The sequence below is a fragment of the Nyctibius grandis genome, chromosome 7 (genome assembly GCF_013368605.1).
Source record: "Nyctibius grandis isolate bNycGra1 chromosome 7, bNycGra1.pri, whole genome shotgun sequence".
Taxonomy (NCBI): Eukaryota; Metazoa; Chordata; class Aves; order Nyctibiiformes; family Nyctibiidae; genus Nyctibius; species Nyctibius grandis.
The window spans coordinates 33,721,339-33,748,943 of record NC_090664.1 but is presented as its reverse complement, the minus strand read 5'-3'; the positions used below and the strand labels follow the sequence as shown (position 1 = coordinate 33,748,943).

At 41.4% G+C, this 27,605-nt stretch overlaps 2 protein-coding genes across 5 annotated transcripts; both read left to right on the top strand.

Moving 5' to 3' along the window:
* Positions 1-21: 21 nt before the first annotated feature.
* On the top strand, positions 22-14,760 carry GTPBP10 (GTP binding protein 10). Of its 3 annotated transcripts, none has more exons than XM_068404810.1 (10): positions 22-316; positions 2,911-3,031; positions 3,125-3,216; positions 4,283-4,427; positions 7,045-7,118; positions 8,090-8,142; positions 11,422-11,529; positions 12,055-12,132; positions 13,098-13,221; positions 13,994-14,760. In XM_068404810.1, the coding sequence occupies exons 1-10, from the start codon at positions 292-294 to the stop codon at positions 14,209-14,211; spliced, it is 1,038 nt and encodes a 345-aa protein (XP_068260911.1). In that variant the 5' UTR covers positions 22-291; the 3' UTR covers positions 14,212-14,760. The 3 variants fall into 3 exon arrangements, with proteins under 3 accessions (XP_068260911.1, XP_068260908.1, XP_068260910.1); XM_068404807.1 differs by having other exon boundaries at positions 2,838-3,031; XM_068404809.1 differs by lacking the exon at positions 12,055-12,132 and having other exon boundaries at positions 2,838-3,031.
* Positions 14,761-16,413: 1,653 nt separating this feature from the next.
* CLDN12 (claudin 12) lies at positions 16,414-26,948 on the top strand. 2 transcript variants are annotated; one of them, XM_068404920.1, is made up of 3 exons: positions 16,414-16,504; positions 20,219-20,286; positions 23,003-26,948. In XM_068404920.1, exon 3 carries the CDS (start codon positions 23,025-23,027, stop codon positions 23,760-23,762), a length of 738 nt encoding a protein of 245 aa, XP_068261021.1. In that variant the 5' UTR covers positions 16,414-16,504; positions 20,219-20,286; positions 23,003-23,024; the 3' UTR covers positions 23,763-26,948. The 2 variants fall into 2 exon arrangements, with proteins under 2 accessions (XP_068261021.1, XP_068261022.1); XM_068404921.1 differs by lacking the exon at positions 20,219-20,286 and having other exon boundaries at positions 16,421-16,504.
* The last annotated feature ends 657 nt before the right edge of the window (positions 26,949-27,605 follow it).

The following is a 27,605-nucleotide window of genomic DNA, read 5'->3' as shown; positions in this document are numbered from 1 at the left end:
GCACCTGCGCGGGACACGGGCCCGTCTCGCCCCGCCGCGGCTGCCACGGCGGCCGCCAGCAAGGCAGGAGTTGTGGTAGTTCGCTTCCCTCCGTGCCTCCCCGGCCGGCAGCCAGACCCCTGGGGCCTGGGCGCTGACTCCGCCCGCCCTCTTGCCCTGATCTCTCCACACAGCCCTCTGGGGCCCGGGCCCGCCCGCCCTGCGCCTGCGGGGCCGCTGCTCCCGCGCCGCTCCGCCCCTCGCCGCCGTAGGCCGGGCCCGCGCGGTGGCGGCGGCTCCCACAATGGTACGATGCGGCGGCGCGGTGCTGCGGAAGGTCAGTGCGCGCAGCCCCACGCAGGCACGGCTCGGGCGGCGGGAATGGCTGGCGGGGGGCCGGGCTGCGCTCCTGGCCCCGGGACCTCTCCGGGGCGGGCTGGCGGGTCGCTCCCTTCCCCCGGGGTGACCCGCGGCCCGCCGGGGCCCCCCGCGCTTCCCTGCCGGTACTCCCCAGGCACCGTCTCAGCGAAGCGGCCTCCTGGCAGGAGGCCTGTGCGCGCCGGGTCTGAGGCGCGGTGCCGGGCAGGGTGCGCGGTGAGGCACCGCGGCGGCGGCACGCGTGTCTCCGTGGGCGCCGGGGCCCGGCGCAGGGGCAGAGCTTCGCCCCGTCCCCCTCCGCTGCCTGGGGCTCTGCAGCCCGGGCGGGCGTGCCGTGAGGTACCTCTGCCGGGGACGGAACGGCAAACATTTCTCTTACTAAAAATTATCTTGGAGGGTAACGTGTCTGTTTTCTGAACGTTATCAAAGAGAACCTACTTGCTCTGGAAGAAGGGTCAGGTAACTTGGGAGGTCTATAGGGACGTGGCCAGGTCGTGTAGGGAGAAGATTAGAAGGGCCAAAGCTCAATTAGAGCTTGATTTGGCTGCTACAGTCAAAGATAACAAAAAAAGCTTTTACAAATACATCAACAGCAAAAGGAGGGTCAAGGAGAGCCTCCACCACTTGCTGAATGAGGAGGGTAGTGTAGTGTCAGGGGATGAGGAAAAGGCAGAGGTGCTCAATGCCTTCTTTGCCTCGGTCTTTAATGTCAAGACCGGTTGTCCTCAGGAGACTCGGCCCCCAGAGCCTGAAGTTAGGGATGGGGGGCTGTGTGAACCTCCCGTAATCCAGGAGGAGACGGTTAGTGACCTGCTGTGCCAGTTGGACACCCACAAGGCTATGGGCCCGGATGGGATTCACCCCAGAGTAATGAAGGAACTGGCAAACGAACTTGCCAAACCACTCTCGATTATCTACCGGCAGTCCTGGTTAACTGGAGAAGTTCCAGCTGACTGGAAATTAGCAAATGTAATGCCCATCTACAAGAACGGTTGGAAGGATGATCCAGGGAACTATAGGCCTGTCAGCCTGACCTCGGTGCCAGGCAAGGTGATGGAACAGATCATCCTGAGTGCCCTTACACGGCACATGCAGGACAATCGGGGCATCGAGGCCAGCCAACATGGATTCATGAAAGGCAGGTCCTGCTCGACCAACCTGGTCTCCTTCTATGACCAAGTGACCCGCTTAGTAGATGAGGGCAGGGCTGTGGATGTAGTCTATGTAGACTTCAGTAAGGCATTCAACACTGTCTCCCACAGCATCCTTCTAGACAAACTGGCTGCCCGGGGCTTGGATGGGTGGACTCTTAAATGGGTTAAAAACTGGCTGGATGGCCGAGCCCAGAGAGTGGTGGTGAATGGGGCAAAGTCCAACTGGCGGCCGGTCACTAGCGGTGTTCCCCAGGGCTCAGTTCTGGGGCCGGTGCTGTTCAATATCTTTATAGATGATCTAGACGTAGGGATTGAGTGCACCCTCAGCAAATTTGCAGATGACACCAAGCTGGGTGGGAGTGTCGATCTGCTGGAGGGTAGGAAGGCCCTACAGAGGGATCTGGACGGGTTAGATAGATGGGCCGAGACCAACGGCATGAGGTTCAACAAGAACAAGTGCCGGGTCTTACACTTCGGCCACAACAACCCCATGCAGCGCTACAGGCTGGGGGAAGAGTGGTTAGAAAGCGGCCTGGTGGAAAGAGACCTGGGGGTGCTGATCGACAGCCGGCTAAACATGAGCCAGCAGTGTGCCCAGGTGGCCAAGAAGGCCAATGGCATCCTGGCCTCTATTAGGAATAGTGTAGCCAGCCGGTCTAGGGAAGTGATTGTCCCTCTGTACTCGGCACTGGTGAGGCCACACCTTGAGTACTGTGTCCAGTTCTGGGCCCGACACTTCAAGAAAGATGTTGAGGTGTTGGAGTGAGTCCAGAGGAGGGCGACCAAGCTGGTGAAGGGTCTGGAGGGTCTGTCCTATGAGGAACGGCTGAGGGAGCTGGGGTTGTTTAGCCTGGAGAAGAGGAGGCTCCAAGGTGACCTTATTGCAGTCTACAACTACCTGAAGGGAGGTTGTAGTGAAGTGGGAGTTGGCCTCTTCTCTCGGGCAACTAGTGATAGGACAAGAGGACACAGCCTCAGGCTTCGCCGGGGAGGTTCAGGTTGGACATTAGGAAGAATTTCTTCTCAGAAAGGGTTATTAGCCATTGGAATGGGCTGCCCAGGGAGGTGGTGGAGTCACCATCTCTGGCTGTGTTTAAGAAAAGACTGGACATGGCACTCAGTGCCATGGTCTAGTTGACAGGTTGGTGTAAGGGCAACGGTTGGACTCAATGATCCCTGAGGTCTCTTCCAACCTGGTTGATTCTGTGATTCTGTGATTATTGCCATCAAAGTTCTATCCATGTAGTTTTACTCACATTGTTTCTAATAACTACAAAATGAAATACAAACAATGTAATACTGATATGAAACTTGTTGTTTTATTAGTATGGCAACTTTATAGATGATTTACGGCTCTATGTGAGAGGAGGAACTGGTGGAATGGGTTATCCTCGTCTAGGTGGGGAAGGAGGGAGAGGTGGCGATGTCTGGTTCGTCGCCCAAGAAAGAACTACATTAAAGAGCATAAGGGAGAGATATCCCCAGAAGAGATTTGTAGCTGGAGCAGGAGCCAACAGCAGGTAAGAGTCTGTTTGATGAAAGTTGTTATATACATTTTTTCCAGAAAGCACAATGTCAGCTTAAGTTACTAAGCCTGGTTTAATTTCTCCCAGTGTTAAAGCACTAAAAGGTGAAAAAGGAAAAGACTGTGAAGTTCATGTGCCTCTGGGAATTTCAGTTCTTTGTGATGATGGCAGGCAGATTGGTAAGAACGTTTGCTTTGTTTTAATATATCTAGTAGACACTGTCATATTGATAGCATCTAGCAGACTTGAAAACTAGGACGTTTTAAGGTTACACATCTCCCAAAATATGTGTGTGTTTTCCTTTGTTTTGACAAAGAGTTGACAAAAAATATACTGTAGAAATTGTTGGAAAAGCAAGGACCCCTTCCAGAAATTAGCAATAGTTAGTTTGTATCACTATATACAGCAGAAAGAAAATTGCCCTTGCAAACAAGTGTTAAAGGCTGGACACCATACTGATCCTCCATGGAATCATTAATGACCTTACATAAATGATGTGTCCGTAAACTCAGGTGGTGTCCTTATAACTTTACTGAATTATGACATTTCTTAAAAGATAAAGATCCTTGCTGAATGTCAGTATTTCATGTTATCTAAAATACTTAATCCCCTTTTTACTCTTTAAAAAAGAGTGGTACGTGATAGCAGCCAGGAAGATCTCTTCCAATATAGCTGTCAATGGTTCCTTTGCAGTTTCTCAGAGTTTTTCTTCTCATGCTGTTCAGAGTTCAAACTAAGTTCACAAATTACTCTGATTTGGATGTTTAACAAAATTGTATGTATGGCAAGAACTGTTTGTGAATAGGCATGTCAGTGTCTAAAGGTATCCTTGAATTACTCAAATGTTGCATTTTTACTCTTTTAAATTAGAGCTATTATAGCCTTCATCTTAATGAAAAAAATATGGAACACCTGAAGAGTTTGCTCTAGCCACATCTCTATCACTGCAGTTTTTTCCTTGCATTCTTGAGCTCAAGTATTGGAGGCTTCAGAACTACCATCTTGGCCATACTTTGCCTGTCTGTACTTAGCACTTTTCTTGAAGTGACTGTGTGACAGAGGAGAATACTGGGGTGTGATTGCTTTCATTTGTTTCCAAAGAAACAAAAATACCATGATCCTGAGTGCACAGCTCTTGCAAGGAAGCGTACAGAAAATTCTCTTTTCGTTGAAGATAGTTTTAAGTGGAATATCACAACTGAACTGCAGGGGATTGTGTTTTTTCATTACTGAATTTGTTTTCAGGAGAGCTTAATGCAGCAGGAGAGAGATTCCTAGCAGCTCGTGGAGGTCTTGGAGGCTCTTTGGCCACAAACTTCGTGCCCTGCAAAGGTCAGAGGCGAATTGTTCATCTTGATTTGAAACTTATAGCAGATGTTGGCTTAGTTGGGTAAGTACTGTAGTTTGAGAACTGACGTTAGAAAACAAAGTAGTAAATTTCAAATGGGTTTTCAAAGAAACTTGAGAGTTTGGAGGATGAGCGTTACTGTACATTTGCATCGCCACTTACATTACTTGCAGTTTGCAAAAATCAAATCAAGTTTAAACCTATTAAAATTAATTTTAAAATTTGGAAAGTATTGGTTATGCTTTTGTGGGTGAAGGGCTTCATGAATCAGGGTAATATATAATTATTAGTATATAATTATTAATATAATTGAATTTAGCAACTGCAGGGATTATCAAAATACTCTTAGCTAGTATTTATGAAGGAAGTAGGAGGTGCAGAAGAGAGCCAACAACACTGTCCATATTGCATATTCGACTTTATGGTACTGGCACAAGTGGATCCTTTTGGTAGTAGTTTTAAAGAGAATTTTAAAGGCTACGTAGCCTACGTTCCCAAATAAACAGCTTGGAATGTTGGAAGGAAGTAATTACAAACTAAAACAGCAGGACTTGCATCTCAATGTAGCTGCTTTATAACAATGCAGATAAATATGTTTTTATTTGGAGAAAGCTTTCAACAAACTACAATTGTAAAAGTATTAATCTATTCAGCATCTACTACCCCACACACACTCCCTATGGTTCTTATTAATAAAAAACATAGGAAACAAAATGACGAGGGGGTTGAGGTGGAAATAGTCTAATTGGTATATACTGTTAAAGAATGGAAACTTAGAGACAGCATTGTTGTCTGCGTACATTTTTCTTTTTTTTGCTTATTAGAAATAGTTCTGTTAATATCAGATTTATCTAAAGTTATATCATTTTCAAGTGGTCTTCAGTAATTACACGATAGAGAATTCTTTTCTTGTTGAGAAAATACGAGTTTTATGACACCAGTGCTTCTTTACTGTTGCATTTTGGCTTGTATTTTAAATGTTGGTTTCCCTTTAAAATGGATAAAAAGAATCATTATTAATTAATTAGAGGAGAATATTATTTTCTTGTTGAGAGTATGAATCAGGCTCTGATAGTTTGTGGTTGTACTTTGATCTCTCCCTGTTTGTTATTTTTACTTCAGTAGATTTGCAAGTGGTTTGCTATTAGATTAGGTAAAAAACATACAGACTTGAGAAAGGTCCATCAGGTTTGGATGCAGGTTGTGATGTGTCATGTAGGTTGCAATTTAAACTTAAAAGAGCATATTGTACCTCAGTGGAAATAAACAACTTGAGGAGATGACCAGAGTAACCCTCCAGAACATCTTTAAGGCACAACAGAATGCATTAAAACTACCCTGAATAGTATTCCTGTTATAACAAGAGTCATTATGTCTCTTTCTTTTTTAAGAAAGCCCCATATACGATCCCTTTATAAAGCCCCTTAATGTAACATTAGTCTTATTTTCCATTAGCTGATGTTCTTATTAGTTGTCCCTGTTAACAGGTCATGATTCTGCATGTATTCAAGTGGAGAGTATATGGTTTTCTGTGTAACACGTGCCTTTGTATCTTGTGACCAATATTGAGTTGCCTGTAGGCACAGTTTTCTTTGATCACTGTTGCACTGAAACGTTGTGCTGAATAACTGCCTGTGAATTTGACTGGAACACAAGTCTTGTGTGGGCCTCTGTATGGAGCAGGTGCTATGAATAAGGTCTATGGCCTATCCTCTGATGTCAGCATTAGCTTCAAGTTTGACATGCATCAAAGCTGTCTTTTACAGCTCAGATTAATCTTTAAAATAAGCATGTGTTATAATTTCAGTTTTAACTTGGGTTTCCATTTCAATGGGCAGATGTATGCTGTGAAGAAGCTTTTGTAAGAGCTACTGTATCCCTTAAGGAACGTTTTTGTTGTAGCATGCAGGTATAGCTATCCCTTGTAAAGGGAAAAGGTTACAACAGACAGGTCTGCCCAGACGAGCTCCTAGGGCTTCACTGGTATTTTTTGGTTTACTTGGTAGCAAAGCAGGTTAGTCCTAATTTCAGGATCCCACATACAAGTTTGTTGCTTTAAAAACAAACACAAACTGTGCATGTGTGTCTATATACACACTCTTCCCCTCTCCCCCCCATATATGTGCTTACAGAGTTCACATACACTTTGCTACAGTAGCTAAACTGTAGCATAGATATAATTGGTACTTAAATTGTAAAAAGTTTCATTAACCATTATTTGTATACCAAAAGACTACTAAATCCAACTAATAAGATGCATTTGCATGACAGGTGTTTAGAATTTAAACATAATTTACAAAATTAACTATAGCATGTGAAGACTGAATTCAGGTAGACCTGGATGCTTCTGCTGTATTCCATCTGAGTGACTTTGAAAGATTTCCCTTAAATCCGTTACATGTGTATTTAAATACCTCTCCTGCCTGCATCCTTGGGAAGCGTTGCTGGATTTAGAAAAACTGTTCAGGTTTGATTAAAAACCAATCATAATGATCTGGGTTTTGTTGTGGGGTTTTTTTTTTAAATCTGAGTAAATGAGTCTGCAAAAATTAGTTGATAGCATTGAGTTTGACTAAGGTAATGTAGTGTATTTGGTAATAAAATATACAGGAATCACATATGTGTTTATTCAATGTATAAATCCTGACTTTCCTTCTAGGTTTCCAAATGCGGGAAAATCATCCTTGTTAAGCAAGATTTCTCATGCCAAACCGGAGATTGCAAATTATGCATGTAAGTTCATACTCTTATTTTTAGAGCAGTAGTAATTCATGAGAGCAACAAGCCTTTTCTCTCACATAGTTTACAGGTTTATAATAAAGAATAGGGGATAACCATGTTGGCTGCTAAATACATTACACAGATTTTTAATTATAAGGAATACTTCAAAGAGAGACTTGATGTTTCAGTGTCCAGTTCCTTTAACCACCTCAGTTTTTCATGTGTACACCCTCATAGTGCTTCAGCCTGTTGATGCTGGGTCTATTTAACATTTATTTTAGTCTCGGCCCATTTTATTGCATCTGAGACTCTCCATGGTGTGTAATATCCTCAGTCTACTGAATATGCACCATCAAGTTCCTTTGCATAAACATCTTGTATGCTTTGGAAATAGCTACCACCTGTTCTTGCAGCAGAGTGAGACTTTGGTTTTGAATCTGTCCACTGAAAAATGCCATTTTTATTATTTTTCTGTCAGTAAATTAGGATAAGCCATCTGATCATTCTTTAATTAAAAAGCAAGAGTACAAGTACTGCTAATTCCTACCAACCTTCTTGCACCACTCCTGATCCTCTACAGCTTTTTTATATTTTGTCCTCAATTTGAAGAGTCCTGTCTCACTGTACCTTTCCTTATTTTTCCCTATTTGGAAGCTATTCCATAGTCTGGATAATGCTTTTTGTGTCTGAGACTTCTCTAGCCCCTCTCTTCCTGTTTTGGGATGGCGGGAACAGAACTGCAGACAGTGCCAAGATTTGGTGAACCACTGTTTTTTTGAGTGGTCTAGTTTTGTTCTCTCTTGTTTTGCTTTTTCTTTATTCCTTTTCCAGTAATTCTTAACATACCATTTGCCTTATTTTTTTCTGCTACTGAACATTTGTTTTATTTAAATATGAAGTGAGAAAATCCTGCACCATTTAAATTATTTAAAATGTTAAAAAGTTTTGTTTTCTTCCCTTCGTCTTTTTTTCCCTTGTCATAGTTACAACAGTACAGCCTGAACTAGGAAAGATCATGTATGCAGATTACAAGCAGGTTGGTATGAAAGTTCATTCTGGTTGTTCTTTTAAGTTGCATATAATGGTTAGTTATGTTGCTTAACATAATTTCAGAAAGAAAAAGGAAACCTGTAGGTTTTTTCACATGTTTATCTATAATGTATACATATAAAATGCAATTACATGGCCTTAATGACAGTTGTGGAGAAAGTAATATTTTTATAAAGTAATAAGGAGAGAGCTTTATAGCCAAACGCAGTAATACGACATTGAGCTGATTTCAAGTCACTTTAATAAATGGCTTCTCATTTTCCCTTGCCTTCTTTCTGTGGTTCCTGTCCTGCTTTGTAGTCTTAGAGTTGTGAGCTTGTGTGCGGAATTGAGATTGCTGTGTCCTAGCATACTCTTGTTAAGTTTAGGACTATAACAAGTCATTGTTTCAGAGACTAACTTGTTATTTTTATTTAGAAGAGGCAAACTTTCTGCAAGGTGGCTATACAGAGAGCTCTGGAATGAATGAGTCATTTTCAGACTGGATTTTAAATAGGAGCAAATTTGTCCAATAGCTGCAGATCTGCAGTAGTGCATGACAGGGAATTTAGTGAACATAACTCAGTTACCTTAACTTACTGTTCTGGCTCTCTAGGTTGGCTGCTCTGACTTCCTTTTGTGATTTGTTTTTTGTCTGGGTTTTGGTTGTTTTTTGTTTTGGTTTGTTTTTTTTTTTTTATTAAAAAACCTGAAATAGTACGAAGTGATAGTGATTGCCTGAACAGCCAGGATAGTGCACTATCTGAGAGGTGAGGTACCTGGGTCCAGTTCCTTTTGCAGTAGGCTGTAGCTCTGGTGGACTGGTGGAGCTACTGCCCTACCACCTTATTTTTTGTGAACCCAACTCCACCCAACTTCAGGTAAAGTTGTCAGATAACTGTGTGGTGCCTGGAATCCTTTCTACAGTATCCACTTGGGGAAAAAACAATGCTAAATGAGACTCTTACTAATAGATTTTGTACTCCAAGTTCATGTGAGGTTACAGCAAACACTTTGATTCCTCAAGCTTGAATCTTCTTTGATGTGCTTTTGTTCTGTTTAAGTGTATGATACATGCAGTACTGGAGTCATAATTTCCAAGATAAAAGGCAAATGCTAAAAGGGTTTCAGATGAGTTAACCAGAAAAGCATACCTCTCAGATGTAAACAGACAGAAGACTCCTCTTTTCACTTTCAGAAGCAATAATCTTGTGGGGGGATTCAGTAGCTGATGCTTGAAACCTTCATTTAACAAGCTTTAACAAATATTAAAGGAAGTAAGCCTAGTTTATGAGGTTTCCTGTAGAGATGCACACATCTAAGGGAAATTTTTGGTATATTCATTTTATCTGCTAGTTTAGGGTAACTTACCCTAGAAAACTGTGCTGCAAATAACAAGGTTGTTCATAGACTTAAAAAGCTAACTACCTGCTGTGAATCAGGACCTCTTGCTCTTCCTGGTGTGTCTTTCTCCAGCAGGAGAACTACTTGTACTCCTGGCTTTCTTTTCTGCAGTCTGTTTCATGTCATAGCCAATGACCCTTATTGTTGACTGTTTCTGCAGTGCATGGTTTTTATACTACAGTGTTGGGTGCTATAGAGGAACTATATGGACAAAATATCTCTTTTCTAAAATCAAGGGAACTAGTGATTGTGATCACTGGAAACATCTGTGAGTAAGAGGAATACTTCAGCTCTCAATATTGCAACTGCTGAAAACAAAACAACATAAGCAATTAAGAGCAATAATTGAGGTGACTATCCTGTATCACTCAAGGGAGACTGGCTTATTACATCTTTTTTTTTTTTCCCCTACAGAACATTGACTTTTTTTAAGGAAATACATAGCAATTTGCTTATTTTATCGTAGTACATTATAAAGAAGAAAATACATGTGAGTTACCTGGTGCCGTCTGTCATTACTACTCGCAACAGAAAAGACACAAAAGTAGAAGATCTGAGTATGAGTCTGGCTTCAGGTCTTAGTACCAGATCATGGAAACTAGCAGAACCATTTACATTTTCTACCAGAATATCTGAACCAAGTGCTGTTTTCAGAGAATAAGGATTTCTTTATAAGCTCCATAAAAAGTATTCTTTGAAAAAGAACTAAGGTTAGGGGGGGAAAAAAGTGATGATGGTACTACAGCACCCAAACATACCACACCAGGAAGTGGGTGTTTCTGTTCTCTCTAGTTATTCTCTCCGTTTCTAGTTAGAAGTCTGTGGTTCATCCAGCTGTATCTCATGTCTCTGTAGATGGAAAATTCTGAAGCAAGGCTTCAAATATTTAGGAAATACATAAAGGTTAAAAGTTAGTGTGACACTTGAGTGGGAGTGTAACTAACTCATAGCAGAAAGCCCCCTTCTGCAGTAGGTAGCACCCTGGAAATTGTGTTTTGTGCTGGCTTTGGGCATTGTTTAATTGAATCCAGTTGCTGTCTAAATAGGTATTAGATAGATTTGAAGACCCTACTTTCGCTGCTCTTTGCTTCAGTATCTGCGTTAGCTTTCTGTGAGTTTTACTGAGTAGATATTTGAGGGTTTTAGTATTCTGCTCTTTTTTTGTGCTGTCTCAGCTCTCCTTTACAACTGTGTGCAACCCTCTCAACCAGCAGAGAAAATGAGAAGATTACTGTCCATTGTGGCAGTCTTTGCTGGGCTCTGGTTGGAAGCTGATACCAAAATCTTGTTTCAGTTGAAGAGCAGAAGACAAATTCTTGGAGCTTCTCATGCTCAGGGGAACAATGTTAAGTGGGTTTGCATTTGGAATAATGATCCTCTGTAGCCACAAGGAACAGACTTGATTTTCTTTTCCAGTGACAGTTTGAATTCTATACAAACATGATAGCCTAATCTTTTTGCCTTTCAGAGTCTGTTTTATTCTCAGGTAATAGGTAAATTTTGCAAGATTTCTGCCGAGGTATTATTACCCTCTATTTTCTACTTTGCAGACAGCTATAAATAAATAGACGGGGGAACAGGAGGAGCACAATGGAACATGAGGAGCACAATGTCTGTGTAGTAGTAGCATTATGTTTAAATCTGCTTCTGGTGATAAGTTCTAAATGTATTGAAACAGCCAATGCATACTGCCAGAGAACAGATCCCACACACAGTTCCAAGGAATACACATAGTTGTAAAAGGAGTCTCTCAAAACAGATATTCCTGACATTCTTTTGTCTGGGTTCTTTTGTTTATATAAAACAATAATAGGTGTTGATAGTGTAAAATCACCATTTTTGCTTGTTGGAAATCTTTTGTTTGAAACTTTTGTTTTCCTAGATTCCAGTAGCTGATCTCCCAGGACTGATTGAAGGTGCACATGCAAACAAAGGGATGGGCCACAAATTTCTCAAACATGTAGAAAGAACCAAACAGCTTCTTTTAGTTGTAAGTTAAATAAAATTTACAGCTTATTGAAATCAAAGGCAGTGCAGTAAATAAAATGCGTCTTAATTGCAGTGTAGTTGGAATTTAGGAAATCATTTGTAATTTGCATGTTTTATGGTAAATGTAGCTGTAACACTGTTTTCAGAATGTAATGCTCAAATGACTGATGATAATTTAAATCCTTATATAAAATTTATCATTAAAATTTGTCAATTAATTTAGAGCAATGAAGTGTTCCAAGTATAATTAAAGCATGGGGTGATTTTTTTCCTGTCTTTTTTCTGTAAGATCCCCTTAAACAAGAGGTTTAAAAATCAGACCTTTGAGAAGCACTGTATCAGAAGCAACCAGTTTGTACTTCCAGTGCCTATGGTCTTACTTTGGTTGATAGTTGCCCTCTTGTTATTTGCCCAGGAATGTTGAGCATGTACATGGACATTTTACTGGAAAGTAGTTGATGGAGAGTACCTTGATACTGTAACATAACTTAATAGCACAAAGCTTGTTTTTGTGTAACTTATTCAGGTTGATATTTCTGGGTTTCAACTGTCTATTAAGACTCAGTTCAGAACAGCCTTTGAAACTATATTGCTTCTAACAAAGGTAAGTTCTCATCATCCTCATTGACAGCTGTAGTTACGTTTTGAGACAAGAAAGAGGCTCAGTTTTGATCAAGAACTTTCAAATGTTAGTGTGTCTTCTGGATTTATAATATAAGGCCAGTTAACAAGCTTAGGATTCTCTAAAATGGTGAAGTCTTTATTTTTAACTGTCCAGGTGAAACTGCTCTATTTTATGTTGGGCACAACTGTTCCTTCGTTAATCTGTGCGGCATATGGGATATTTCTTACAGTCAAGTAAAGGTGAAAAGACACATCTTTTTCAGTTTCCTAGTCTGGTAGCATTTTAGGAAGTAGAAATACGTGGGTATAGTTAAATCCCTGACTTGATGCCCTTACTGTATAGCCTAATGGAGATGAGACATCAGGCCCCAGCTTTGCAAATGTTCAGTGTTTCCATCACTTACCATTGCTTATGATTACAACAATACATTTTCTGTAATTTCAAGTTTAGCGTCTGTTCTCTCTCTAGCTATGCGACTTAAAGATGATGATCTTCTGAATTTCAGCTCTTGCTGTTTAGCTTATTCATGGTTGTGATTTTATTTCTGATAATAACGATAGTCTATTAAAATGCTTAAGACCCAGAAAACCCTCCAAAGAATTTTCCTATACATCTTATAGATCTGAACTTTTTCTGAAATTGATTTTGTGTTTGTGGATATCAGAAAAACAAAAAACTGTCATTCTTTTTATAAGAGGCTGTTTCAGAATCAGCCAGCCTGTTTACCTGAAATATGTATGTTTGAATAAAAAAATCACTGAACATTATTTTCTTCTGTCAGACTGCTTTAATACATGAACCTTGACCACCTGAGTAAATCTCAGAGCTGCCTAAACATGAACGGCTATTTAGGCAATTAAACAAATGAAAGAGCAGATGTAAAATTGAAGTAGCACTTGTTAAACTACAGACACTTACTAAGGTAAATTTACTTGTCTTTTAAGGAACTGGAGCTGTACAAAGAGGAACTTCTAACGAAGCCTGCACTTCTTGCCATTAATAAAATGGATTTGCCTTGTGCAAAGGATAACTTGAATGAACTTATGAAACAACTACAGAATCCTCAAGGTAAATTAACTTTCAACAATTACCTTTGACAGAAGTAGTAATAAGATTTCATCAGGGGTAACTCTACATTGTGAAGGAGTTGTTTGAAACTGAAGTCAAGTCATCTATTAAATTTATTATTTGAACATATGTTTTAAAACCATTTCCTGCATTTAGAGCTCTGTTTATATGCATCTGTAGTGCTGGCTTCACTGTTGGGGGAGGGCAGTTTTAATAAAATAGAGATGTCCTAGAAGATCTGTCCCAGCTATGACATGGGAGAGTAAATTTCCAGTATAGGTATCTCATAACAGTAAGCTCCGTTGAAAGTCCTCTTACAGACACTGATGTATGTACAATTTATCATGTGACTTTGGTCAAAACACATTAAAATTCTGGACAGGCCTTTGTAGGTTTACTTCAATTTTACTGTTACATTGGAGTGAATTTCTTCTTATTTCCTGGAGTGCATGAGAACCAGGAAGGCTTAAAACCATCCATCTCCCATGTTCCACAACTAGGGATTTCTTTGTACTCATATTAAAGGAAGGGTATAGAATCTTCTCTTGAGAGCTTAAGTATGGTATACCTGCTATGTTAGTGCTTGTCTTCTGAGACTTTAGCTATTTTTTTAAACATTAATTAAGCAAATAATACTTCCATATTAATTGCATATTAATGTTTAGTACTGTAATGTGTTAAAGTTTATTTTCTAAATTTAATAGGATTTTATGGGCTTTGTAGTGATACAGTATTTGGGGGTTGTACTAACTCTTTCAATATTATTTTTCAGACTTCTTACACTTACTACAGGATGAAATGATTCCTGCAAATACACTTGAATTCAAAGATATAATTCCTATATCTACATATACCGGAGAAGGAATTGAGGAACTAAAAGCATGTATAAGAAAATCCATAGATGAGGAAGCAGAGCAGGAGAATGAAGAATATCGGAAAAAGAAACTACAGCTTTTACAAACTTCAGGAGAACAAATGAATAGAAGCTAGCATTTTTGGCTGGATCCAACGCATTTTAGTATTTTTAGTACGTACATGAACCCACTGCTATGCAGACCTTCCATTTAATTTTTTGTTCTCTCTACCACCACGGCTCAGTTCTCTGCTCCCCCCTCATTGACTCAATTTCTTTTGGCACTTGAGTGGAGCACAGTGGGTAAAAGAACAGATTATTCTGCTTTACGTTGGTTACAGACTGAACAGAGTAAAGACCAAAGTATGTGCAGCTCAAAGCACTGCTTAACAGCTGATGATCCCTGGAGTGTTTTTTGCCAAATAAGATGAATGGAAGGAGTATAACCCATACAGGTTACAAAGGATCAAATTTAGCCGCTCTACATCTTTTGCCATGGCCATCAGAAACACCAAGGGAAATTTCTGATGGAGCAATTTTCCAGGGTCTAATGTTTCTAAGATGAACCAGTTCTGCTGTTTTGACAGGCATTAGATTGTGGGGGTTTTGTTATTTTTGAAGATCTAAAGGAAAACATGAATAAATGCCTGCAAGGAAGTGTGAGTTGTAGGAGCATGAAAAAGCAAGGCTGATGTGTATTGGTGGTTTTTTTCACACCTGCTGGTGCCTACTGTAGTCCTCTTGATTATATAAATCCAGATTCCAAATTCCCAGGCTTAATTTGGGAGTCCCTCCTTTTATGGAGTTGTGGGTATATGTTACTCTTTGGTGAAGAAAATGATGACTGCTTTTCAACAGAGCTATACATTTTTGGGAATAGTTAATGTTCCAGTTTCTTGTATTACAAGCAGGTATGCTTGTATTTTACTTTTAAAAAAAATTGGAAGTCCTTTATTGTACAGAGTGTTTTCTACTTCAAAGTTATTAAATTGATTGCAAAGCAAAATAAGACGGAATACATCAAAGGCTTCTCAACTTGATATTGGTTTGTAAGTATACTTATCAAACCGTGCTTCTCTAAATTTTGATAAAAGCAGTGACAGGGAAGAAAGGTATGATTTCTCATAATCCACTTCTATCGTTAGTATTGGTTCTCATTTTCCACTAATTTTATTGTATTTGGGGCTAACATATTTTTACCAGAGCTAAGTATGGGCTGTCAACAATTTTTGATACTCCATTTATTTCATAGTCAAAAATAACATTTTTTTGGTCAGACTTCTTTAACACTGGTCTCACGCATAAATGAGGGAGGAAACAGTTTGAAACAAGAGCCAGCTTGGCTTTATTTCAGCTGTGTATGAAGAATTCTGTGAGCTTCAGCAATGAATGGACAATGAGTAAGTGCAACACTGAGCCAGTCATAAGAGCTGTAGCTTGCAGGACTAGCACTGACCTTTGCACTGCTTGTGGGGTTGACCCAGGCCAGCAGCTGAGCACCCACATGGCTGCTCACTCACCAGGACGGGAGAATCTGATGGGAAAATACAAGGTAACTTGTGGGTTAAGGAAAGAAGTAGTATTAAAAAAAAAAAAAAAATCGCACACCTCCTACCACCACCAGACCAATACCCAGCCACTCACCCAGTGAACAGCTACTTTGGGAAGACCAAACCCCTGCTTTTTATTGCTGACCTGCTATGGCCCGGGATATCCCGCTGACCAATTTGGCCAGCTGGCCCCAGCTAGCAGCCAGGCCCCGGGCAGCACTTGATGCTGAATCCAGGTGTCACAGGGTGTGTGCTGAGTCTAGTTGAAAGCAGCAGCGCAAAGCCTGTGAGTTTATTAAATAGAAAGCAAGTGGCTGTGTGGTGTCTTCAGGGCACGTAAATAAATTGCTCCTGAGACTCATCAAAAGCTCGAGCAGGAATAAGTTTTGTTCAATGCCTCATGAAGTGCTGGTGAGAGTAACGGTGCCGATTCCTCTAACTTCACCGGCGTATTTGAGGAACGTATTTTAAAGCATTGTTTTTTCCAGCCGCGGGGCTGCGTGCGAATCGCAGCCCTCCTTAAAAACAAACAAAAGCCCGCAGCCGGCTCGTCCCCGGGGGGGGATAGGGCGTGCAGGCCGGCCCCGGGGGAGGTGCCCCACGGGCGGGCGCGGGCGGGCTGCGGCCCGGTCCCGCCCTGCGACCGAGCACTGCCCTGCGGGGGCGCCGCGGGGGACGCTGGGAGTTGTAGTGCGCGGGGGCGCCTCAGGGCTGGTACTGCGGCGGCGCCGGACTACAGCCCCACAACCCTCCGGGCGCCCCGCCGCCGGCCGCGGCCTCCCGGGAGCCCGAGAGGAGAGAAGCCGTTCCGGCAGGCGGAGGTCGGGGAACGCCGCGGCGATGGTGCCTTTTCCGTGCGCCCCCGCGCCCTGACAGGAGGGTGAGTGGCAAGAGCGGGGCGGGGGGACGCAGCTCCGGCTCTGTCCCAGCGGCGCCCGGCCCTGAGGAGGGGGCTGCTGGCCCGGCGCGCCGCCGCCGAGGGGGCTGCGTGCGGGGACTGCTGGGCCGCGCTCTGCCCGCCGCCGTTAGGCCGGGGCGGGAGGATGATGTCCGCAGCCCTGCCCGGTTTGCTCCCGCTCCCCTGCACGTCTCGCTTCGCAGCGCGGCGGGTTTCGTGCGCTTTGGTTGGGGGTGCGCGCCCTGTGCGGGGGCACCGGCGGTACCTGGCGTGTGCCGGGGCAGGCGCGGCAGGGCCGAGCAGCGCGGGGACCGCGGGTGCTCCGGGCTCGGCTGGCTGTGCGGCGTCTGGTGTTTCCAAATCGGTTGGTAAAATAATCACCCGTGCTGCAAGTTTTTCTTGAAACTCCAAATGGATTAGCTAGAAATGTTAATTCTAATCCTTTCCGCCTGGATTTAATTTTTAACAGGAGCTTTGTAGAACTTGGAACTGTGTGATTTCTACAAGGAGAGCAACTGACTGGTGGCACTGATTCTGTGTCAGTTGCTTCCTTGAAACAGAACAGGTGTTGGTCCCCTCTTTCTGGTGGTCAGTTCTCCAAAACTCATAATACTTTTTTAAACTGATAATACTCTTGTGGATAGCTTTGAAATGTGTTTGTTCATGAATTGTGTTTACTGTGACCTCCCTCCTGCAGGGCGTTACAGAACAGCAGTGGTACCCAGACTATGGTCTTCTCAAGGCCATGCAAGGCAATAGAGCTGGCTTTATTCATCACTGAATTATATCTCTAGTAAATGTCTTTTTTTAATTTGCTTCATTTTTTTAGCTTGTGGGCAGTTAATGATTTACCAGTTTTTAACCAGCTTCAGCCAGCATCTCTTGTTACAGAAGTGTTATAAATATTTGAAATTAAATGAAATTTAATTTAAAATCATAAGAAGATAAGTTTAATAGAATAGGTATAATAATAGAAGAAGTGCTGTGTTCTGCTTTAGAATCTATGAAGTTAGCTATAGGACTGTTAAATTTTAACAGGTAACCATAGAAACACCACTAGGTAAGCTACTGGACTTGTTTTGTTAGAGACTGTCATGGACACTAGTTGAATACAATGGAGTTACTGGACTTCTTGTTTTGTTAGGAGACCGAGATGGATGCTAGTGAAATACAATGAACATCAGTAATGCTACTTGGAAACCCCCTTCCTATCTTGTTTTAAATATTAAGGATATTGGCCAGTAAAGCTAACCAATGATTATAATAAAATTAAAATATTGATGTGATCGTGTGATGGAGAGCTAACCAATGACTCTAGTAAGATTGGAATATTGATGTGATTGTATGATGGGTGAAACCAATCAATGTGGAGATTATGTAATAATGACTTGACTGAAAAAGTGTATAAAAATTCTTAAATTTTGATGCTAAGGTGGACACGCAAGGTGGAGCTATCCCCCGTCTCCCCAGCGCTGCAATAAAGGTGCGCCTGCTTCTTAATACTACATTGGTGTTAAGAGGTTTTATTCCCGATTTTGGTGACAGAAGGGTGGATCTTTAGAATAGAAGCCATGGTAAAATCCATCCCTGAAGTGCTATTAGGACTGGTAATTCTTGTGGATCAGATATAAAAGCCTTGAGTACTACAGCTGTAAAACACTTGGGGTGTAAGAACCTTGAGTCTAGAATCTAAGGCAAGACAGGGTTTCACCTATGCTGGCCAAAGTGTGCTTTCTTCCCTTGGACAGCTAGTTCACAAGTGGCTGAGGTCCCTAGTTATTCAATACCACCAGTGACACAGGATCAAATCAGATGGACTAAACAACTAGAGGAAGAAAAAAGGAACTCCATGCCCACAGAAATGGAGGTCTTTCTGAGTTGGATATTGTCGAAGCGGGAGAGGGACTTTTGACAAGGGCATGGAGTGATAGGACGAGGGGGAACGGTTTTAAACTGAAAGAGGAGAGATTCAGATGAGATATTGGGAAGAAATTGTTGACTGTGAGGATGGTGAGACACTGGAACAGGTTGCCCAGAGAAGCTGTGGCTGCCCCCTCCCTGGCAGTGTTCAAGGCGACGCTGGATGGGGCTTGGAGCAACCTGGTCTAGTGGAAGGTGTCCCTGGCCGTGGCAGGGGGGTTGGAACTAGATGGTCTTTAAGGTCCCTTCCAACCCAAACCAGTCTGTGATTCTGTGAATATTTCATACCTGCTCTGTATCTGTTTATTACAACAACTGGTGGCTACAGGTTTTCATCATCTAATGGGAGTGACTCTCTGGCTGGGCACAGCTCTCTTTCTGACAGGTTTGTTTGCCAGTACTAATTTTCTACTTAATTATTGGTTGTTACTGAGCATTGGCTGGTATTTTGGGGGGTGACCCTGCAGAGAGAGATCTGTATGTTTACTTTAGCTTAGGTGGCTGCTATATACACAGAAAGCTTGAAAATTACTCAGAAATGTTAGTGAATAAAAGCAGCTGCTCCAAGCTGTGCAGTAATACTTTTTGTGTGTGTGTGTACTCAACATCAAAACCAAAAAGAGCTGCTTTTGCAATTGAACGTGTTGATGCTGACCTCTGCAGCCCTGCATAGTTAGTTTGCCCAAATTGCTACATTTACTCATTGCACTCTTGGTTGATTAACTGGCAGTGGAAATCCAGTGGGATGCTTAATTTAATTGTGTCTGCATTTCTGTGTCTTGTGTGCGATAGCATCCATATTGCAGGACTCTAGACTTGGAAATTTGCTTTCTCATTTAGTGAAAAATTTGAGTTGCATGAGTGTGTGCTGTAAGGTCTCTCTCTTGCCTAGGTGGTTTGATAGAAGAATTTCTTTGATGTTCCACCCCAGGAGACTATGCATATATAAATGTTATAACATTTCAGTTTTGATACAGGTCATTTATTCTAAAGTCTGTGTCCTTGTACATGTTAGTGCAGCAAGCTCAGCTTTAGGTTGTAGCTTTTAACAGTCACATAACGACATGCTTGTAGGTCTGACACTGTCCAGGAGAAAAGCAATTTTCCTATCATGACCTGCAGAGCTGCTTTTAGGACTTTGTGGTGCGGATCCCAGATGTGAGTGTAAAGAGAATTCACAAGAGGATGCTTTCTCTTCCTCTGGAAAAGCTGGACAGCCTTTGAAAAGGCATCGCTAGTACTTCCTGCCTTTCTCCCTTTTCCTTCAAACCTTTGTGTAGAAGGCAGGAAGGAATAGAGAACCACAAGTATGTAAACAGTTTAGAGCCTGTGTTTTGTTCTCTGACATTAAAAAAATCATTGCACCCCTTTCTCCCTGCTGTTTAAGTGCAGCCTGGAACCTAACATCTGAAATAATTATTTTATATGACTTTATATGGATTTTTTTACTAGAAACATAAAATTCAGGATGTGAACATCTCCGTATCTTGGAACATCCGTTAGAAAGGGAGTTTTTTGCACCCTTTTTTATCTGTTGAGTGAAGACAGAGATGGGTAGATAGAAAGAAAACATACAGTAGGGAAAAATCCTGGGGGAAGGAAAAAATGTGGTTTGAGTTTTGTTTTTTTAATGAGAGGAAATTGTAGAAAGGTGATGGAGTTGGCCTGATGTAAACATACCTGAGATTCCTTATTTCTGAATTACAGTGTAAACACTGTTGCTGGAATTGTGTGAAACAAATGTGATCTTGGCTCTCTCCTTCTTCTGTTTCCTAGATCCAGTAACACCTTTTTTCCTACTTCTAAAAGTTGCTAAGGTTTTTCTTGATTTGGACTCGCTGCTGGTAAGTACACTGCATCCATCTTAATTAAGAAAACATCTATTTTGTTACTGTCTTAATTAGGGTTCTGTAACTGAAGCTGTAATTACAGCTATAAAGCTAGCGGTATTTACAAGATGGGACAAGTTGCCCCTGATGGGGGGATCATGGATATCTTACTTACAAATTCACTGTTCCTCGATACCCTGTAATGGGAAAATGAGCTATTTTCTCTGTCTTTCCAACCCCATGAGAAGCAGTAAGGACTCTTAAGGACTCTGTTTGCTTTTTTTTTAGAAAAAAAAAAACAAACAAAACAAAACACCACCCATTCCCCATCCACCCAAAACCGAATACCGTCACCAGCCACAGGAATAACCAAACCAACCCCAAACCAGACAAACCCAAAAAAAACCTACCAAAAAAACCACCCTTGGTGCATCTACCAGGAATAGCCAGCAAAAACAAGGTATGCAGGGTGGTCTAAACGCACCTGGCAACTATAAGATGAACTAAAGTCTTCTGTCCATGCAACTGGTACAGCAGAGGCAGTAGAAAAATACAAATCTTCCCATGCTGTCCTAAGTCCTGGCTGCATAGGCCTTGCCATAACTATAGTTTGATATAGTATAGTTCTTTTCTTCCATCCTCTTGTATTAGAAAATATGGGTGAACCTCACATCACTTCTTGCCCACCCTGCATTAACTCTGTGCAGATTTTCATCATCTACTATTGCAAATGAATTTGCAGAAATAGTGGGTTTATGAAAATGGTCAGTCTTGTGCTTATTCTAACTGCTTCTGGTAGAGCTCTATCTCAGAGTATGCCCTACCTGCATGAAAGTTTTATCCAGGCAAAAGCAAACTTTTTATGGAAGAGCAAAAGTATCAAGCTTGAGGGGAATAAAATTTGATGCTATATTAGATTTAAGCTCATTTGTTATGGTTCCGTTTTCTTGCAGGTTGGTTGCATTGACCTTACTGAAGCTGAGGTTAAGCATAATATTAAATCAACTATGATGGAAGTGAGTCTTGGGTCCCCCTGTCTGGGGAGTATCCTGTTAATGACCTGCTATCTGAAAAGGTTACTGCCATGAGAACGGTAGCTTGCCCACACTCAGCTATTCTTAGCAAAAATATAATGCCATCTTTTTGATGAATAAGGTGCATTTTTAGCATAAATGTGGTTATTATTTATTTTCAGCAGTGCTTCTCTAAGAGAGTATGATCAGCAGTTAAATGTTACCCACATAGCATTGCAATCCTTCAGGGTTAGATGGCATAAAAAGTAAATAAATGCCTAACGCCTTCTTACAAAACAAATTGGACTTTATTTATTTGTCTATAAATCAATAAAATGCTGGCTATCTGTATAGCTTGGTAATGCTTGTAGTCTGCTTCCAGTATACACGGAAATTCCTTATCTGAAAAGTTCCCTGGGCATTTGATGTTTGCAGGTGTAGAAGGATAGTAAGGGATCAGATCCAATTTCCTATTTAGTTGCAACCATGTCTGTAACCTTTCTGAGATACAGATATTCAGTTATTTGTATATGGATTAGGTAGAACTTCTGGTACCTAAAGAATTGTTTTGTGACTTTAGAGAAATAAGCACAATGCAGTATAATGATTTGGAAGAAATGTCAGTAGGAGTTTATGACTTAGTGGCTCTCAGTGAGAATTTTCAAAGTATCTGCTGATTTTTAGGTACTATAATTTTTCATGTCCTGCTTCAAGTACACTCTGGGGTGGATGCTCCGTGCCTATTATGTATTAGGCCTCTTTAAAGTGTCTCAAGCACCCAGAGATGGGTTTACTCAAATTAATGAGTCTTTTTTTTGGTTTGTTTTGGAAATAATTTTTTTTTAAAAAAAGACCCGTCATTGAGACTGTTTCCTAGGATCTCTGCAGGCAAGAGGCTATGTTAGGTACACAAACAGTGGTTATATTGAAAAGGAAGCACTATTCTTTAACACTTGTTCTTCAGAGGAAGTGTTGTGAAAGCTGAAAAGCTATCTGCTTTCTGGAATTGCTCGTGTGCTTGGACAGCTGGCTTTGAAAGGCAGAAGCAGGGTGGAAGAGCTGTTAATTGAAAATCATAGTAAATTACTTGAAATTTAAATAAAACAGAAAAAAAATCATAGCAAATTACTCAACCGCACACGCTCTATTATCTTGCAGCTCTTATCAACAACTTGGCCTATATAAAAATGTGGATAGCTGCCTACATATACATTCCTTGTCCAGTCTAGTGATGCTGGTTTTAAGCAATTCCCTTTTACTCGCACAGCAGTGTGGTAGGACTGAACATGCACTCTGATGCTACGTCTGGGCTGAAGAGAGGGAGCTGCCGGTTGAGGAAGGGTGAACTTGTCACATCACACTCACTCAGTGATTCGCCTTCTCCGCTCAGGCTCTGTAAAAGTCCATGCAGTGACACAAGGTGAAAAGCTGCATAGAATTGCATTTTAAAGTGCTCCTTTTTGATCTTGAACACGGCGAATTTAGTAGTCTGTCAGCCGAGCAATCATAATGGTCTGTGAAATAATCTGAGCTTTCATTGAAGTGTGAACTTGGTAGTGTTACCTCCACATAAGTGCGTAAGGCAAAGAAAGTGCCAGAGAGTTACTCTCTACCAGCTACCACACAAGTTTATTAACCTGGCGCGAGTCAACTGTAGTCAGTCTTGTGTCCATAAACTTTCACCTACTGATTTTTATTTTTTTTATTTTTAATTACAGGAAACAACGTCTGTGGGCAAGAATGGGCTGCCGGGATGTTCACGCAGCAACAGTACTGGCCTTCCTCAGTGGAACAGCCTCAGTAGCTGGACTCCTTGCAGCAGTTCTGCTTCCAAACTGGAGGCAAATGAGACTGTACACATTCAACAAGAATGAGAGGAATGTGACCGTTTACACTGGACTCTGGATTAAGTGCGCTCGCTTTGATGGGAGCAGAGACTGTGTGATATATGACCCACAGTGGTACACTGCTGTCGATCAACTGGATTTGCGTGTTCTTCAGTTTGCTCTTCCACTGAGTATGTTAACTGCTGTCTCAGCTCTGTTTCTGTGCTTGATTGGCATGTGTAACACAGCCTTTGTATCAAGCGTGCCAAACGTCAAATTGGCCAAATGCCTTGTCAACAGTGCAGGCTGCCATCTCGTGGCTGGTCTCTTGTTCCTTCTTGCTTGTGCCATTTGTCTCACTCCATCGATCTGGGTCATTTTTTATAACAACTATCTGAACAGAAAATACGAGCCAGTCTTTAGCTTTGACATCTCTGTATTTATTGCCATTGCCAGTGCTGGCGGTCTGTTTTTCACTTCCGTTCTGCTCTTTCTGTGGTACTGCGCATGTAAAAGCCTACCTTCTCCTTTCTGGCAGCCCCTCTATTCCCACGCCCCTAGCATGCACAGCTATGCCTCTCAGCCGTATTCTGCACGCTCTCGCCTCTCTGCCATAGAAATTGACATTCCTGTTGTGACACATGCATCTTAAGAAGACAAAGTCGTGGATGCCAAGTTCTTGTGCTCATTCAAACCGTGAAAATTGCAGGCTTGATTCTCTCTGCTGCCTTGCACTGAGCGTAATCATTTGTAAGACCAAGTTTCCCAAGGTGCAAAGCAGTGGAGACCTGAGATCAGCAAGTCCGTTGCTGTTCTCGTGTGTTACTTCCTGAACAACTTTTTTTTTTTTTTTTTTTTTTAACTCTGAGCTCACTACAGACAAAACTGCTGCTAATGCCTGGACAGTACACTAACAATAGTATCCGTTCATCCTTCTGCAGGTTTGAACCTCCTTGCTGCTTTGACAAGCTGTTACTAGATTCTGATCCCATTGTGAGAGCTACATAGGTGGACCCTTGCACCCATGCATTGTCCAAATGCAGGCAGTGGAACTGGGTGCAGGGGGTTCACAGAGTTTCTTGTTCATCTAGACACACGTATTTTAAGATGTGAGGTCTGAAACGGTATTTGGCAGACTAATTCAGTTCTGTAGCATTGTTCTTTGTTTTCCACTGCACACACAAAAAGCTGCCTGCTTATGAACTTCTGCAATAGAATTAGTGTCAAATTACCCTTTATTTTCAAAGTAGCTATCAGAAGAAATAAAACTGATTTAACTAATAATGTTCTTCTGTACTGTAATAGCGTTTTGTGAATTACTGGAGGCTAGAAACTTTTTTGTGAATTTTATTTCTAGTCTTTTTTAATAAGTTAGCAAATTCACTAGATCTATTTTATGATTAAAACAAAAACCACTTGTATCTAAAAATTCTGTTTAGAAGCTTGAATATTTTATTTGAAGACCATCTTAAAGATGGATTTTTCAAGTAGGCTTTAAAGTATTACTCAGTTCTGGAGAGAAGTGTCACTCACTGCAAAATGGATTAGCAAAACCATGAAGAATTCTGAAGGCTATGAAAGATTCTTTTGGAACAGTGTACACAAGCTGTAATTACATCTCTCTAGGAAGGGGATTATAACCCTGGGGGGAGATTTTTAAATCTGGATTGTTTTGGGTTTTTTTTAAATGTATATACAAGTAACAATGAGCTTGTGTATTTTTCAGAATTGATCTTTATGGTTGTTGACTTTTCATGCTGTAGCTTATTTAATTGCTGATTAAGACTTAACCTTTTCAGCCTTGTTCTTCAACACCTTTCAAGTTGAGCTATTTAAAAATCCAGTTATTTCCTATGCTGACAGCTCACAACTGGAGAAAGTTTCCTATTCCTGTTTTCTGTAAGATGAGGTTTTGAATAACCTGGAATGTCTTCAAATCATTTTTTTTTCCATGTAAAATGCAGAGCAGGTCAGCCCTAAGGATCAAAGCTTTTCAATATGGGCTTTGAAATTACTTAGAAATTTGATAACAGTGAATTGAAGAGTGTTATAATTAAGGCAAGTATTTTATTTGCTCAGATTTTGGCAAGTTGAGATCTTGTGTTTAAGATGCCATTCCAGTAAGGAAAGTTATTTTGATTGGTGGCATTCTGGAGTTTAGTGGATGTTTGTATTTCATTAATCCCAGAACAAATTTGCTTCGCTAAAAAAATCTTAATTGTATTTTTGCAAACTCATCAGAGGTCCTAAAAGTCAGTTCATTTCCTTTTCCATGCATTAGAAATATGAACGAATGCTGTGCTGTGCAAATCTTGTTCTGTTACAATCTGTGCAATAACAGTATATTAAGAGGAATCATTTTGTCTTTACTGGTAGGCCTTGGACTGTAGTGAACTGAGTGGGGAAGCTGACCTCTGTCATAAATTCCCAGCGTAGTCAGAAAAGTGACAGGCCTTTCAGGCAGAGTGCTTGATTAAATTGCAGTCTAAGGAATTAACACTGTAGATGACAAAGAGTACTTAAGGAGATAAAGCCTCTAAAGTTACATGAGTTTAATACCCTCTTAGGTTTAGAAGGTGTGATGTTAGATGAAGTATTTTTTTTTCTTTGTCTTTTAATCAGATCATGACTTCTGTGAGATTAGAACATGTATAATGACACACAAGCCAGGTTTTTTTTCTTCAAAATTGAACTTTGCTTTACAGTTACTCTGGTTGCCCAGCCATAGATGCTGTTGCTGTTTCAGCTGCCCATATGCTTACATGCTTTGTCAGGTCAAAGCAAAGCAACCGCTGGTTTGTGATTTCATGTCGGCTTGCTTCCCATCACTCCAGTGTCTTTTATTCTTTGTGCCTTGGTTAAGTTATGAGTTGGCCAGTAAATGTTAGTTTACACTCAGCATCTGGTATGCTTTTTGAGCCTGAATTTACGAAGTATTTTGATCATTTTGGAGGGATGATGACTACATCTCTCGGTGACTTTAAAAGGAGCTGAATCTCCAACATCTCCAGAGCAAGAAAGGCAGCCTGGCAGACTGTTTTCTACAAGAGAGTAAATGCAGCCAGTGTTTTGTTCTGTACACTTTAAATAGCAGATGTCTCTGACAGTTCTTTTGTATTCTGACTTTGATTTTTATACGCTAAACTTTCAATCAGTGTTTGCTGCTGCCTAAGCTGATAACTTGTTGCTTTGAAAATTGTGTGTTTTCAAAAGTCTGAGATGGATATGAGTTATTAAAAGTGAGGATCCAAAAGTTAGTGGATTCCAGTATAGGTGTCACTTTATCAAAAAGACTGTTGTATCATGTTGTATCACCAAAGCATGGCTGGGTTTCTTTCAACAGTGCTGTTAATATGAGTTGCTGCTGGATCCTAAGTGAAATTAACTGGAAGTGCTGTGCTGTATTTCTTCTTTACAGAAGAGGTGACCAACCTGTGACACTTGAGCTGAGTGCCACTCCAGCATTTCTCTCGCTAAGGTTACCATTGTGCCCAGCGGCAGGGCTGGGGAGTGACAGGCCTCCCTGGATTTGGAGAGAAGAATGCGTGTATCTGCCAGGGAACAGCTGCTGTGGAGCAGTTAGCACCCCTGTCTCTGACCACCTGCCCCTTCCTGGGCACTTTGCTGTGCGCAGGACAGGCACTCTGGGTCTTGAACACAGGAAGATTTTACTTTGTGGCTGATACAGTCAAAGGTTGGGTGCTATGGGGTTACGGGAATCTGTATGTTTTTCTGAGTAATTCCTGTCCAACTTCGTAAGTTGTGTTTAATTACAGTGTTGGTTCTTTTTATGTGAAACAGAAGATATGTATTTTTAATAAAACATTCTCATACAGATGCAGTTTATTTTGATTAATTTTGTGGAAAACAGTAACTGCTAGAATATGAAAGACTTCACCTGTTTTGATGTTGATCACTGGACTTGCCAGACTGTTTCAAATGCCTTAAAAGACTTAAAATATGTTGTGTATACTGCATTTTAACTCCCTGGTTTTATAGGACTGCTGCTTTAAACAAAAAAAAAAAAAACACAACAAAAAAAACAACAAAAAAAAACTTTAAAAAACCCAAACCAACCCTTCTGCCACCTTCTGAAAGCTTGACTATTATCTATAATTTCCCTTTATTTTTATTGTAAGCTAGTCCTAGGAAGTACTAGGATTCCTTTTTCCTTTAAAGGGAGGAGAGTGATTTCCCTTAATCTAGAGGATTCCCTTTCTATGCCTGGGGCCAGGATGTGGGCTGGGGGCCAGGGTCTTGTTCAGCCCCGCAGCAGAGCCCTCTGGAGAAGAGCACAGTCCTCACCCTGCACCCAAAGCCCTGTCTCTTGCCCTGTGTCATGCTCAGCCATCGCTCACCCAGTGCCACTTGCTAACCCAGCTGAAAGCTTCCGTGCTGGGTTTTCTCCTAGACTGGTAAGATTTGCATTGTGTTAGTGTCGCACAAGAAAGGCAGTGGTGGCCTCAGCCATCCTCCTGCCCTCTCCCTTCTGCTG

Coding starts and splice junctions, on each gene's coding strand:
- GTPBP10 (XM_068404807.1), top strand. CDS start 284: ATGGTACGATGCGGCGGCGCGGTGCTGCGGAAG. Junction 317..2,837: donor GCGGCGCGGTGCTGCGGAAG/GTCAGTGCGCGC, acceptor TTGTTTTATTAG/TATGGCAACTTTATAGATGA. Junction 13,222..13,993: donor ACAACTACAGAATCCTCAAG/GTAAATTAACTT, acceptor ATTATTTTTCAG/ACTTCTTACACTTACTACAG.
- CLDN12 (XM_068404920.1), top strand. CDS start 23,025: ATGGGCTGCCGGGATGTTCACGCAGCAACAGTACTGGCCTTCCTCAGT.